This window comes from Schistocerca americana, chromosome 7 (genome assembly GCF_021461395.2).
Source record: "Schistocerca americana isolate TAMUIC-IGC-003095 chromosome 7, iqSchAmer2.1, whole genome shotgun sequence".
Classification (NCBI taxonomy): domain Eukaryota; kingdom Metazoa; phylum Arthropoda; class Insecta; order Orthoptera; family Acrididae; genus Schistocerca; species Schistocerca americana.
This window is the reverse complement of record NC_060125.1, coordinates 534,594,167-534,610,039: the sequence shown is the minus strand read 5'-3', so window position 1 is coordinate 534,610,039 and position 15,873 is coordinate 534,594,167. Positions and strand designations below refer to the sequence as shown.

General features: G+C 35.7%; 1 protein-coding gene across 4 annotated transcripts in view; it reads left to right on the top strand.

Moving 5' to 3' along the window:
• LOC124621858 (eye-specific diacylglycerol kinase) overlaps positions 1-15,873 on the top strand; it is a 637,666-nt gene that overhangs the window by 506,284 nt on the left and 115,509 nt on the right. For all 4 annotated transcript variants that reach the window (XM_047147315.1, XM_047147314.1, XM_047147313.1 and 1 more), the window contains exons 12-13: positions 3,273-3,370; positions 6,654-6,806. In XM_047147315.1, coding sequence (XP_047003271.1) covers positions 3,273-3,370; positions 6,654-6,806 — 251 coding nt within the window. The remainder of the gene's footprint in view (positions 1-3,272; positions 3,371-6,653; positions 6,807-15,873) is intronic.

The window sequence follows — 15,873 nt, the reverse complement described above, 5'->3', positions numbered from 1 at the left end:
TTAACATTCTTGTGATACAAACAAACGCAAACATAATGGGTGCCAGATGCCCCTGCAACAATACACAATTTTATTCTCAACTTGCAAAATTCCTCCTTCCAATTTTACTGTCAGAATTTTCTTTTTTGACTTCACTGAATAGTTCATATAAATTACACAATATTAATCTTTTTTGTCTCTGAACCTTAGGAGCATTTTCTTTCAAAGAAACACAATCTTTTTTGCAAGGCATCAAATAGCTGCAATTGTCATCTTCGTAAAACATTATAAACTTCTGAATTGTGTTTTCATTTATGAAATTAGATACTATTTTTTTGTAATGCAGCTAAAATTCCCTGTTGCTCTTTTACTAACTGCCTTGTTAATATAATCAAACATTCTGACAGATTAAATTCATCACTAACTTTTGCTCAACTTAATTGGTAGGAAACTGATAATGTTAACTCTTTGTTTGAGGTACGACATTTAGTTTTTAGCTTTTCTATCAAGTCATCATATTCAGTTGGAGAATTTTTGGAACTTTCATCCAGTTTCATTTAATTTGAAATGAAACTTCCAAATTCTTTTTGACAGTAATTGCCAATTTCTTAACTTTTCATTCAATGCAAAAGGCCTTTTAATTTCACTTAGTTTTCTAATTTTACTAGCAGGCAATACACCTAGGATTTCTCGAGCTAAAACCACTTTTTTTATAGTGCCTTATGAGTCATAAAACTCCTTATCTGAACCAGCAATATTCCTTTCTCAACTATCAATAACCCTTTCTTTTTCAACGACAAATATCTTGGAATAACATGTTGGACACAATGAGTTTCCTGGTACTATATTGATAAAATGTCTTTTATTTTTAGAATAACAATCAAACTTTGTTACTCTCAGACCTTTCGTTATAGGCTGCTTGTTTTCCTTAAAAAGGGTCCAAGCAAGACTGCCCAACAAGGTGATGAAATTTCTTAAAGTATTTAATTTCATGATACTTGCAAGTTGAGTTAATCTCTGGGCCAAGTCGTGAGTAAAACAACACTTTTTCTTCTTCACTGTAATCTTCAATTAAAGTAATGTATTTAGGAAACCCTCCATATACACTTCTATGGAAAACTTCATTAATAAGAAGACCAATAGAACAGTGAGACTCCATTGTTAAACTGCAAATTTCAAGAGCCAATTGGTAACTGAGTGTGAGTGAACAGATGTGTGTGGAAGTGGGAAGACAACACACAGACTTATCTGTGAACCTGTACAGACATGCAGATGCTGTCTGCTAGCCTGCTGAAACTTTCTGCAATGCATTATTTCAACTAATAATCATTTGTTACTTAACTTTCACATGTTTTTTTAATTATATGGTTGATATACTTTATTCCGCAGTGCATGACGGGAGAGGCAACTGGATGGGGGTAAGGAGGAGGCTGGGAGGTAAAACGACTTGGTGTGTTTGTGGAATAGAGGGCTGTGTAGTGCTGGAATGGGAAGTGGGAAGGGGCTGGTGGGTTAGGACAATGACTCCAAGGTTGAGGCCAGGCGGGTTAAAGGAATGTAGGGTATATTGCAGGGAGTGTTCCCACCTGTGCAATTCAGTAAAGCTTGTATTGGTGGGAAGGATCCTTATAACACAGGCTGTGAAGCTGTCATCGAAATGAAGGATGTCGTGTTTGGCGGAATATTCAGCAACAGGGTGGTCCAATTGTTTCTTGGCCACAACTTGTTGGTTGTCATGTCCACATAGAATGCGGCACAGTGATTGCAGCTTAGCTTGTAGATCACATGACTGGTTTCACTGGTAGCCTTGCCTTTGATGGGATAGGTGATGTTTGTGACCGGGCTAGCCAGAAACATCACCTATCCCATCCAAGGCAGGGCTATCTGTGAAACCAGTCATGTGATCTACAAGCTAAGCTACAACCACTGTGCTGCATTCTGTGTGGGGATGACACCCAACGAGCTGTCTGTCCACTTGAATGTCCACTGACAACCTGTGGCCAGGAAACAACTGGACCACGCTGTTGCTGAACACGCCGCATGTGAATGTGTGTGTGCGTGTGTGTCTTCTATTTCAGAAGAAGGCTCTTTGGCCAAAAGCTAAAATGTGTAGCAGCCTTTTTTTTTTTTTTTTTTTTTTTTTTTTTTTTTTTTTTTTTTTTTTTTTTTTCCTGTCTATGATTCAGTGTATACTCTACATGGTGAGAAGCAAGCTAGCCTTTTAATAATATTGTTTTATTTATTAGTTTTGCTTTATTGTGTATTTTCAAACATGGTAGTAGTTTTGGCTTGTAAACAAAAATTACTAATTAGAAGAAAATAAGTTGGCTATGGTGCTGGTAAGTACATATCATTATATAGAGAAGGTTCATATCCCAACTACACATGTTATTCTGTAAACTAGACCCTAAAATTGTCAACCAGAATTATCAGTTCCTGACGAACTATGTTTTGATGATTTACAACAGATATGGTTACAAAGTGAATTGATCAATACCAGGTTTAAAGTGCTGGTATTCTATTGTCAATGGGTTGTAGATAGGAGTAATAATAATAATTTGTAATGTTTATAATATTGATGATGTGGTCAAGCATCTTGAAGGAGAAGGGAATTGTTTGTGGACTTTGATGACTCCACAACAAGCTTTTCTGTGTAAAACATTGATCTCTCACATGTGGTCCAAAGTTTTGGTTGTTTCACACATCTGACAAGAAAGCATGCAGTTTGATCACCAGTACTATTTTGTATAAATTTGTAAGTACAGTTGTTAAGTGTGCACTTGCCTTTGTACTTTTTCTCTGTGACTGGAAGCATCCATTTAGTGCACATTTCTTTTTCAAAGTTAGACTAATCTCCATTGTCCTTCCAGGATTCAATAAAACTATCAAATGCGGGTATTTCGATTTGTTAGTTGCAAGTGACAATCGAGGAAATAGGTGCTTTCATGATCTTTATTTATGTATTTATTTATTTTAAAGGTAACTTTCAGTGTGTATTGGCAGCTGAAAATTGGCAAGTAGGTCTTTAAGTGATGTTAACTACAACTGGCATACAAAAATAATGGCAGGTTTCGATGTGAAAGCCTGACCATTTCCTTGTTAGTTGGATCTGGATGGCCAGTGGACATTACTATTAATGTGGTGTGCTGAAAGTGGCAGAAACTGTGACTTTCAATGAAAGTTCATTCTCCATATGTTTGTAATACTATTTAGAAAATTGCATTCTTTTTTTCTTTTAATGTTGACAAAAAAAGTTGCAGATGCTTATGTTGTTTACATTTCTGTTTTTACAGACAGACTGCCTTGGAACAGCTCAAGATTAGTGTGTACCGAATTAGTATGTCAGATTATGAACAACACCATTATGACAAGGAACTATTGAAACAAACAGGTATGGTCATTGTATCGCAGTATTCTAATAAAACAAAGATTTTTTAACTTCATTTTCAAAGTTTGGTACAGTAACCATTTGTGGGAGGCAAACAGGGGCAAGTGGATACTAAAGGACAAATATTGTATTTTCAGTCATCAATAAAGGAAATTTGCAGAAAAAAGAATGAAGAGTATGAAGGAATAACTGAAGTAGCTTTCAGATTTGCTTACTTTTCCTTAGTAGGCTTGGAAATAATGAAATTTACACTTTTGTTTATGTTACTGTTACAAGGCAGACAGTTATATTAATTGAACTATAAAGCTATGTGAAACCTTGGTAATGTAAGAAGTGCATGTCAAGTAATGTTTGTTTGTAAAAACATAGTTGAGAACAACTGGTTGTGAATAGTGGCCATGCTTTAATGTGAGGGAATGTAAGCTGGATTTTTGAAAGGAAATCGTATAGAGAGTGTGAAATTTAAGATTAAATCACCCAAAACATGAATGTATATGTATGGTATCTCTGCCATTTGAGATGAATGGGAAGAAATGTGTACCTCCAGAGAAGCAGCAGCTGTCAGAATCATGTTGCCTGCGCAGGCTACTCAGTCTCAGAAGTAAGATTTTGCACCCTGGAATATATTCCAGTGATTGCTTAAACTTCTGCTTTCAACAGCGGATACTTTTTTTTTTTTTGCAGATGATACCAACCTCTTTATGAAAGGAAAGAATGATTATGAGGTGCAGCATAAAACTGACAAAACAATAGATGTAGCAGAAAAGTGGTTTAAAGATGGCTTTCTATTGCTAAAGAAAGTGTGTGGGTGGATTTCAACTATAAAATAACTAAAACCAGAATCTTCGCAAAGGGTACATTAGGGAATAGCCAAATTCAGGAAAAGGATTGTAAAATTTTTAATATTATGGGTAGTTGAACACTTAGGTGGGACAAACGTGTAGAAAAGTTAAACAAGTTCTGTTACATATTAAGAATGCTCACAGATTGTTGCCATGCTGAAACAGTATGAATTGCTAAGGTACAGTATATCATTCTTGAGAAACACTTTTGCAAAACCATTATTTAAACTCCAGAAAAAGTTATAAGATTTTGTTTATTACAGAGAAACATGTAGATGTATTTTTAAAGAATTAAAAACTGTTATCCTATCAGCTATATTTGTATATGACAGTATCTGTGTCATTAAGACTCATTGAGAGTTTTCAACTTTGTTCAAAGAAACAGTATGAAACATAAAACAGGAACAACTTTCCGAAAATCAATACTGGGTGTTTCAAAAAGGAATATCGGGGTTCTAAGGCTTTTTAGCATGTATTACATTTAACTTACAATTGTAAATAAGAAGAGCAACTCAAATAGTTTTTCTTACAAGTGTACAATGTGGAACACACAGAATCAATAGGCGAATTCTTTCCATACCCTGTCCTGATTCTTAAGTCGGATTGATCAGCTAGTAGTGGAAGCATGTAAACATGATCCTTTATGAAGCCCTAAAGGTAAAAATTGCATGATGTCAGATCGGGTGAATGTGGAGGCTATACAAAACAAGTTCTGTCACCTGGCACCTTGCGGCCAACCTGACGGTCAGGTACAGCATTGTTTAACCAGTTGTGAACCGAGATATGGCAGTGAGGTGGTGCACCGTCTTGCTGCCAATAGTGTCTGTGGGTCAGCTTCTTTCAGTTGAGGAAAAAGTCATAATTTGAGTTTACTGAGATAAAAGGCCTATAAACTTTCTGCCAGGATATGGCTCAAAAAACGTTCAGTTCAGGGGAGTTTCATTGCAACTGTACCATCTCAAGGGATTTGCTGAATCCCCTCCACTTCCCCAAATGCACGCATTGCATGTGTTCACATTTCCCAAAGTTGGCACATAAACCTTAGTCTGTAAGCTCTAGAACTTGTAACAACTGCAAGCGATTAGGGTGTAGTTATAAGTGTCTTCTTTAAAGGTCTCCGCATGGACATCAGTGGAATTGCTAATTCACAACTGGCCTTCCAAAGTGATTTCTGGGGTCAACACATGACACTCTCTCTCTCTTTCAACGCCTTCTTTGTAATGGAAGACACAGGAAACAGAGCATGCACCTATGTGCAGCTATACAAACAAAATTGTTTGAATTGCTCTTTCATTTGATGTACATATAATTGTATTTTGAATGTAATAAATGTTACAAAGCCTTAAAAACTTCGATATTTATTTTGAAAAACCCGGTGTATCAGAACAGTGTCTTCAATAAGTAAAAAATTTCTTCAATGCATTGGCAGGTAAGATCAGTAAGAATACAAAATTTAATACATTTAAAAGAGAACCTAAACATCGAATACTCCACAGCTGCTACAGCATTAATGAATATTAGGAGTGTTGTGAAAATTGGTAGCTTCTGCCTCATAATCTCCACAGGGCAATTTATAGTTATCAGAATATTTGTAGATAAAACTAAAGACCTTTTACTAATGTACTCATGTTAATTAATGTGTGTAATAATGTGTCTTTTGTGGCATTATATGTGGACATTAAATTCTGTTTTCTTTTACATGCTTAATTAGAGTATTGCATTCATTAGCACTCTCAGTCAAGATATGTCAATAATTTTTCAGCAATGTATATTTTGTGTCTGTATGAGCATACATAAAATTCTATTTTCTTACATGTAGTTAAGTACAATATTGCATGAAATAAAGGAAAGGCAATCATTCGGATGTAGCTGACTCATGTAGAATATTGTTTATTTTATTACAATAATAAAGATGTTTTTATACGAAAGCTACCAGTCAGATGTAATATTACAACTTGTATGTGCCTATATTTTGTACATACGGTGACCTTAATATTGTGCATTGGACAGTTCTGTACCAGTTGTAGCTGTTAGTAAGAAGACATTCATCTCGTGTATCACAAATACTTAGAATTCAGATTTGATGTTCACTGCAAATCACAAAAGCCATTTATCTATTTATTTATTTTTTTACCCAGTTTCTTGACTTTTCCCTCCCTCCATACTTGCTTTTCTGCTCCTGATATCAGCAGGATTTTTGATTTAAATTAGTAGTAACACTTCCCACCATTTTTTTCTCCGCTCATCACTTGGCAACTCAAGATTCCAAAGTATTATACTCTTATTTCTTTTATCAGAACTGCTCAAGTAGTTTAAATTTCAGTGACTGCGAACTAGATTGTTTTCTGCACTCTTATTAGATGTTTAATGTAAATTTTTGCCTCTTACTGTCTGTATAAACATTAATTTTGAATTTCATTAAAATATGTGATATTGATTTGCAGCAATCTCCTTGGGAGTGATAGAGGTGAATCCAGTCTCGGACTTGGAACAAGTCAGAAAAATGATTAACAGGCTGCAGGAAGATGCAACTAGCACCACTGAAAACAACAACCAGTTTGCGAACAAACTGTCACCGGACTGGTGCTTTGTTGATTGTAAGTATACACCTGTCCGTCTGCATTAAAAGTTTGTTTTCATTTTATTGTTTTGACTAGCTTTTAGAAGCTTGGTAAGGAAGTAAGGAAGGCATGAAAAAAGAAAAAGAAAGAGAGAAAGATTGCTTTCATCTTATACAGATGGTGCTTAATGTTTGGAGGAGATTACTGGATTGTATGGAGTATGCAGTTTATTTGCTTACTTAATGTGTCACTTATTTATTGTTTGAACACAGACATTTACCTGCAAGAAGGAAGTGTGATGACTACTTTCGAACTTGAATTGGCTATGTATTTTGAAACTTACCTAATAATAGTATAAAATATTGGTTACTGATTTTTGTGTTTACTTTGCCATTTGTTTCAATTATTGATACCTAAGAATATGACAGTTATACCTCTGCAATGCAGGAAAGGCTAGATTGCTCTTACTGTAAAGATGACACGACAGGTTGCAGACAGGCACAATTAAAAGACACTCACATACAGCTTTTGGTCACAGCCTTCATCAGTAAAATACAAATGTACAAAATACAAATTGGTCAATGAATCAATAGTTAAGCTCAGTAATTCTAGAGCAGAGGATTACTATGGTCTCTCAAATTATGTTATTAAATATATTAGAAATGAAATTGTAATGCCACTGACTAAAATAATCAACAAAATTTTAAATGAAGCTAATTATGCAGAATGTTTAAAAATATCTATGGTTAAACCAGTACACAAGAAAGGAGATCTCCAGATAACTATCAACCAATATCAAATATAATGATATACTTATCTCCTCACAGTATGGTTTTGAAAATAAAGATATTATCTGTGCAACACTGTTGGACCTCAGAAAAGCTTTTGATATGGACTCCCACAATATTCTCTTAAAAAAGCACTACCACTATGGAGTGACTGAAAATGCTCTACACCTAACGCAGTCTTACTTGGACAATAGAAAACAGTTAGTTAAGGTAAACAATCAAATGTCGGAATGTCTGCCAGTTGTAAAGGTTGTACCTTAAGGATCTATTCTTGGACCTTTCCTTTTCATTATTTATATGAAGGGTTTACCTGCAGTTGCACCATGTGATGCAGTACTATATGCTGATGACACAACATTCATCATGTGATACCAACCTTCAAAATGTCCAACACAGCATGGCAGTGGCAATGGAGAGATGTACTACTTGGTTTGAGTCAAATGTACTGCAGAAGAATGGTAGTAAAACTGAAGCTGTTGTATTCAGTCTGAATGCTGACAGTCATGATAACAAAACAGTAGAATTATTAGGATTTCCTATAGATCAAAAGCTTAGCTGGGATACCCACACAGGGAAGTTATGTGGCAAATTGGCACGGGTCATCTATCTACTGTACAAGCTGAGGAGAAGTGTCATTAAAGAACTTCTGTTATGTGCATATTTTTCATTCTTCCATTCCCAACTTAGTTATGGTATGCTATTATGGGGCAATTCTGTGGACTCAAAATTAGTGTTCAATTGGCAAAAGAAAGCCATAAGGTGTGTAGCAGGACTTGGCCCATATGAATCATGTCAAGATTATTTTAAGAAACTGAATATAATGACAGTGCCTGGCCTGTATATTTACAACTGCCTTGTCTTTGTTAAAGAGAATCTGAGTAAATTTGACTTAAGAAGGATGGTTATGACCATAAAATAAGAAGTGGACATACAATTAATATGCCATATGCTAGGCTTGCAAAGACACATAACAGATACAAATAGCTTGGTCCTATCTACTTCAAAAAATTACCTGAAAATGCCTGCACAGTGCCAGTAAATAAATTTGAAACTAATCTTCCAAGGCGGGTAAAAAGTAAAGTTATTTACTCTGCTCAAGAGTTTCTGGAGTGTGTCAAATGACCAACTTTCCATTAGAGAATGAACAATAAATTAACTGCTAACTATATATATATATGCCACACTGTGCAACTATTTTATTACTGTTGCATGTAACTATTGTTAATTATCTGTTTCATTATTTACTTGTCATTCAGTGAACTATATAGGTCATTTATCTTGTAACTGATCTATTAGGAAACTTTACGTTGTTACTGGCATTTGCTTAAATATGTATTGTATCATTCTTGGGTTATTCTATTGTAGTTAATGAAATTTGTCCAAGTTTATATTATTATTATACTTATTATTGTGTTAACACTGGCTTGCATGTAAATATGTTCAGAGGTGGAATAAAACATTTGTATTTGCATCAGTAAACACCCCCCCCCCCCCCCCCCCCCCCACACACACACACACACACACCAACAACAACAACAACAACAACAACAAAAAGCACACTTCACCCACACACGACCACCAGCTCCATCACTCGGGCTGGACAGTAAGTAGCAGTCTTTCTTTTCCTACATTGTTGATATTCCTACCTGGAGTTACCATTGTTTGACAGTTCTACTTCTGGCTTTGTATATTTTACAGTTACTACTACCAATCAAAATTTGTTGACATCTAGCTCCAGTTTTATTGTTCCAACATGTTTTGTGGTGTAAACATCATCATCAGCCAATTATCACAATTCAGAAACATTTAAGTTTAACAAACAAAGATTTTTTTTTTCGCAGTACTGGTGTCTAGGCATGTGCTGTATGATGCTGCTTTTATTAACCTTATGTCTCCTTTTGTGGTGTGCTGTTCTTCTTACATCAAGAGAGTGGATTGATTTTGGCACCAGTGATGATGATACTGATGAATCTCAAAATAATTCCATTGTGTCACTGAGTTTAGTTGCTTCTGATATCTACTGCTTTCTTTACATCTTTGTGTAGCCCAACAGTGATCTGTCCACTCCTCTTTGAGCTACTCTGAGTTTTCCAACAATGGACTCATTTAATGTCCATGCCTCATAGCAATAAGTTATTACATCTAATACACATAGATGAAAAAATGTTTTCTTCTGCCTGGCCAACATCTTAGACTTGAAATCTAAAGAATATCTTCCGTATACTTGCATCCCAATTTGACATGCTGAATAATTCGGTTTTAAGTCTCCTTTCAAGTTCATCCAGATATATTCTGTGACCCTTTGCAGGTGTGTGCTTCCAACACATAAAACACTGCTGCGAAAAGATACTGCAACACCGTAAAATAATTAATGTAGAGTAATGAAATTTTGGGAATATATTTGTGTAGGTAAAATATTTGAAGTGATTAACATTGATAGATAACAGGTTAATGCAAGCAAGATAAACCATTGCAAGCATGAAATGCTGATACATTAATAACTGGTGTAACCATCAGAATGTTGAATGCAAGCATTCAAACATTGTGTTGTACAGGTGCTTGATGTCAGTTTGTGGGATAGAGTTCCATGCCTGCTGCACTTGGTCAGTTGGTACAGGAATGTTTAATGATGGTTGTTGATGACACTAGAGTTGTCCGACAATGTGCGATATGTGCTCGACTGGATACAGATCTGGTAATGAAGCAGGCTAATGCAACTTGTTGACACTCTGTAGGGCATGTTGGATTACAACAGTGGTATGTGAGCAAATGTTGAAATGCACGCTACAGTGTGTCTGAAGTAACCAATTTATGAGAGTTCTTTGTTTCACTGTGGTGCCAACTGCTGCTCAAATTGCTGCTGCAGGTGCAGTATGAAGTGCCAGAGCCACACACTTAACACAGTGGTATTCCCTCTAGGTAGTCATGCAACATGGCCGTCTGGAGATCGGTCTTCTTGCGACCATACATTCTTGTGACCACCGTTGCCAGCAATCGTGTACAGTGGCTATATTCCTGCCAAGTCTTTCTGCAGTACCACAGCAGGAACATCCAGCTTATCTAGCTCTAATACGTGATGTTTTCGAAACTCAGTGAGACATTGATAATGATGTCTTTGTTGCCTTAAAGGTATTCTTGACTAACGTCAACCCACCATGTTCAGTCTCAAAGGTAGAGTGTTACAGTGTGTATTTAAAGTAAACCTAATTTGCACCCTCATAGTGGTGCTACTTGTGCAATTCTTATGTGACTGGCATGAAATTTGAATAGACACATCTTTCAAATGTAGAAACACACCTATCAACTTTTATGTTACACAACTTGTTCTCGGTGTTGCAGCTTTTTTCTCATGAGTGTATATTTCCCTCCAGTGGTCATTCATGCATTATGATCTTGGTTTTGTCTAGATCATTTTTAGTCCAACTTCAGAGCAGACTAACACCAGTTTTTTAACTAATATTTGAAGCTCTTGTATGCTATTTGCAAATAGAACAATATCATGAGCTAATCTCAAGTTATTTATTCCATTTCCCAGAAAAATGGATTCCCTTTGTTTTCCAATTCAATTAGACACTGCTTTTTTTTAGGACTGCTGAAAACAGTTTTGCAGGTGAGAGTCACCTTGTTTTACTTCTTTTTCAGTGGGAATTGATTGGTTTCTTCAACAGAACTGACAGAACTGATAGATGCTGTGGAGGTTGTGTATATGTTGTATAAGATTTTAATATAGCTGTAGCATTCCTTGTCCTGTTAGAGCCTCAGTTTATGATATGATACATATTTTGCATAACTTATAGCTCTCAAAATTAATATAAATTATAAAAAGTGTGGTATACGAGGAATTGTTTCAAGTTCCATTTTGAATATATGATAGTTTTTCAATGTCTTATTTTTTGTATTGCTTATTGCGAACTCTTATTTCTAACTGGATAACTCCTTTTTAGGGTTTCATGCCTCAGTTTGTAAAAACAGAACCCTTATGGGATCACTTTGTTGTCCGTCTGTGTGTTCGACTGATATGAACCTCTTTTCCTCAGGACTGGGTAGGTGTATCAAGTTGAAATTTATGTCACATATTAAGGTCTATGGTTCCTAGGCAATCTAAAATTTTTATGCTTCCAAGTAACTTCAGTCAAAAGATAAGGCCATTTATGTCGCATATTTTGATACTCGAAACCTCTCTCGTCAAAACCTCTAGGGTGCTTCCCACAGACATAGAGAAATGAAATTTGGCAAGAACCTAAGTTTCGTTGATTGTATCGCATAAAAATTATCTTTTGCCATTAGAACATATACATTGCATTAAACATTCACCAAAGAGTAATAGATGAACATTACTTAATGCAAACATAAAATGTAAGTTTTACTCATGCTGTAATAAGTAAATAAAAAAGGTCTTATTAAATCTTCTCCCTCAACATATATGAACTGAAGTTCCTTGCTTGCTTCTTCTTGTATGTCTGGGCTAGACTGAGGAACTACTGTAGAAATTTTGGTACAGTCTTGGAATTAGTGGAACAAATATCTTGCTATTATCGACACCGGTAATAACCAAAAATCATTGAGATTCCCAATTTCCAGGATGGATGAACAATATATATACATAATTAAGTTACTATGGAATCCTCAGTGCGTAAGTCCTACTCACACTTCGCCAATTTGTCCATCTTTAACACCCTTTTTCTCTAGAACATTTTAGCACACCAATTCAAATTTATGTCACATACTAAGGTCGATGGTCTCTCGGTGGTATAAAAATTTAAGCTTCTAAACAGTGCAAGCAGAAGATAGAGCCATTTAGGTCACATATTTTGATAGTTGAAAAGTCACTCATCATAACATATAAGGTACTTCCCGTTGACCTAGAATCATGAAATTTGGCAAGAAGCAAGGTTTCATTGTAAAAGTAAGGGGGAAAATCCAAAATTGCTAATTTTTTATTACATCACACAAAAAATACTTCTTTTGTAATTTGTTATCTGACTTCAACTCAAAATTAAAACATTCTCAAAATTCATGAAATCAGTGGAACCTATATCTTGCCAGCATCAATGTTGATAACAGGCAAAAATTGTTGCTATCTTTGATTTCCATAATTCATTTGAATAGAACTCTCAGTGTGTGTGTCGTACTCATATCTGGCCAATTGCATTATATTGTGAGTTATTGAGTCCTTGTGAAGGCTTTGCTTCTGTCTTCTGTCTTGTGTCATGACTGTGACTTTCCGAGTTAGGAAATGTTTTTTGTTGGTGATTACAGATATAATCAGTGGGTGGATGTTCCAACTTTTGAGTGTCAATGTCCCAAAGGTCATAAATAAGTTCGTACAGGATGTTCAGTTTTGTAACTCCACAGATCAACCACACTTCTTGTTTTTGTCGTCTTAAAACTTCTTCCACGTTTGCAGTATTTCCCCAGAATATTGTACCATAAGAGGCCAGAGAATGGAAGTATGTGAAATATGACGACAACATTGTGTCTCAGTCAAGGTAGGCTGAAGTAGCTCATAGTGCAATGCTTGCTGCACTTAGTTTCTTGAGCAGGTGAGCAGTATGTTCATTCCATCTTAATTTATTTTTCATTCACACACCAACAAATCTTACATGTGAAGTGTCATTAATTTTCTGCACATTGATTTCTATTTCAAGAGCTTGTAGCTTGTTATTTACTGCATTAGATTTGTTGTAAAAGGTTTAGTGGTAGACTATTTTCTGTGAACCATTTGTATACTTGGTGTGTTGTTGTATTACAATAAGGGAAATACCTGGATGAAAACATATGTAAAATAAGGGAAAGGCAACCACTTACCTAAGGGAACTGGTGTGTGGCATACAGAAACACGTAATAGAAAACAGTTAACACTAGCTTTCAAGCTCTTGCTCTTTTTGTGATAGGAGTACACACAAACACGATTGTGGTAATTACGAGACACACTGCCATGAGCATGTATGTCTAGGTGGTTGCATGTATGAATTCGTGCACTCTTACCAGCAAAAGAGCAAGATTTGTTAGCTTTAACGGTTTGTTCGCTGTTTCCTGTTTCCTGTTGCCTGTTTCTGTGTGCCACATGTCAGTCCTCTATAGGTAAGTGGTGTGTTACAGTTTCAGTTGCACTGAGGATTCCAGGCCCTTGATTAAGATACTTGTATTATCAGCAAGCATTACTATATTTGCCATGTTATTTACTGATGCCGGTAGCTCATTAATGTATAACAATAATGAAAATTCCTGGGTGGAGTAATATGTAATTAAATTTTTTATCCATTGTCTTCATGGCAGACTTCTTTCGAAAGTTCTTGTTGGTACTACTTTTAAACATATTGGCGGATTCAGTGTTTATTATTGCAGCAAGCCTAACTTGAGTGTGTTCATGAAGTGTTTTTCTGTTGGTGAGTTTTATGATTGATGTTTGGCAGTTATGATCTGGTACAGCCTGTATTTTCCCATCATTATAATATATGGGATACAGAATATCATTGTCAATAGCAGTCTTGCTGCAGCCATCTACCTTTGTTTGGAATAAGATAGTGGAGTGTAAGTGAAATCAAGACATTGATGTTTTTATTTGTCTACAATTGCTATTGTTTGATACAAAGTCAATATTAAAAACTCCACTTACAGTCATCTTACTGTTACTCTAGTTTTATAAGTACTGTTACTAGCCGAGCATGTCACAGAAAAACCTAACCTAAAATGTTCGCATGCAAAGTTAATCTGCCCAGTCAGGCAACCAAGGCTATTTTCAAGTACAAAAACACCTTAGAAAAGTTGCAATGAGAAAAACAGCACATTCACTTCAATAGAAATTGTCTAAAAAATGTCATTCCAAATTATTTCAAGATTGACTCAAAACAAACGCAAGAACAACAAAGAAACCCTTGGAAAGCATGCAAAAGCTGTGGGTGAAAAGTGATTGGAAAGAACTTTATAGTATAAAACAGATCTGCAATATACAACTTTATAGTGCAGAATTACAGTTGAGAAAGATGCTTAGTAGACTAGAATAAGATTCCATTACTGAATTCATTAAATAAGACTGCTATCAGGTAGCAGCGAATTGTAGGAATAGACCAACATTCAAACTTGACAAAAAGCTCCTCAAAATTCTCTAAGAAACATAAACGTTCAACTGTATTAGAACACTTCAAAAAACAGCAGAATTTATACAACATGTCAAAAACATAAAAGTTTCTGAAGGAGTCATACTTATGTCGTATGACGTATGAAACCTCATTCCTATGTACCAATAGATCCCACACTACATATAATTAATGTCACCCTACAAAAGCACAAAAAATCCCTTCCACAAATGTTTCTGAAATAATGGGCCTGTCGGAATTCATACTGTGGTGCAACTATTTCAAATTCAACAATGGTCTCCACAAACAAACAGATGGCCTTGCAGTGAGCTCAGACCTTTCCGGATTGTTAGCTAGAATGCTTATAAGTGACTCAGAAGAAAAAGTTTTGAATGCCAATCACCACACTCTTAAAAACATCATTCACTGCTACAGATAGGTAGATGATACTGTCATTTTGATAAATGGCATAATGAACCAGCTATTCAACAACTCCCATAAAAATAAAATGCTCACAGCCAAACACCAAGCAGGTGACAATATAAATTTTTTAGATCTTACGATTAGAATAAAGAATAATAGACACCAACATGAAATTTATGTGAAGCCTACCACAACACATACTGCCATGCACAGCTCCAAAGCCCACAAGATGGGAGTATTATGGTATATGATCAACCGAGCAATCCAGCTACCACCCTCTGAAGTTAAATGTGAACGAGAAATTGGAATAATAAAACAAACAACTATTGCAAATGCCTATAACAGCTCCACTGTAGACACCTGAAAACACCCAATAGTGGCAAAGCAGTCACATCACAAAAAAAAAACAAAAAGAAGATAGCGTCTTCCATACAATCCCATTTCTGGGTAGTATATCATATCAGATTGCCCATGTCTTCAAATGAAAAGGCATAAACATATCCTTTACCACCCACATCATGGTTGGGAAGAAGTTATCTCACAACAGCAACCCACAGAGTCCACTTACCCATGCAGGTGTGTACAAAATTGAATGTTCGGGCTGTAACTTTCTAGATAGGCAAGACAAGCAGATCATCTGAGATTAGATTCAAAGAACACAAGGCACCTCTAAAAAATAAAAAATACCATACATCAACAAAAGTCACCCACTTGCATGAAACAAAACACCATGTCAACAACACAAGTATCCTTCATATCCAACATAAAGGTAAAAAACTAGATATCCTTGAAACACTCCAGATGTACAAACAC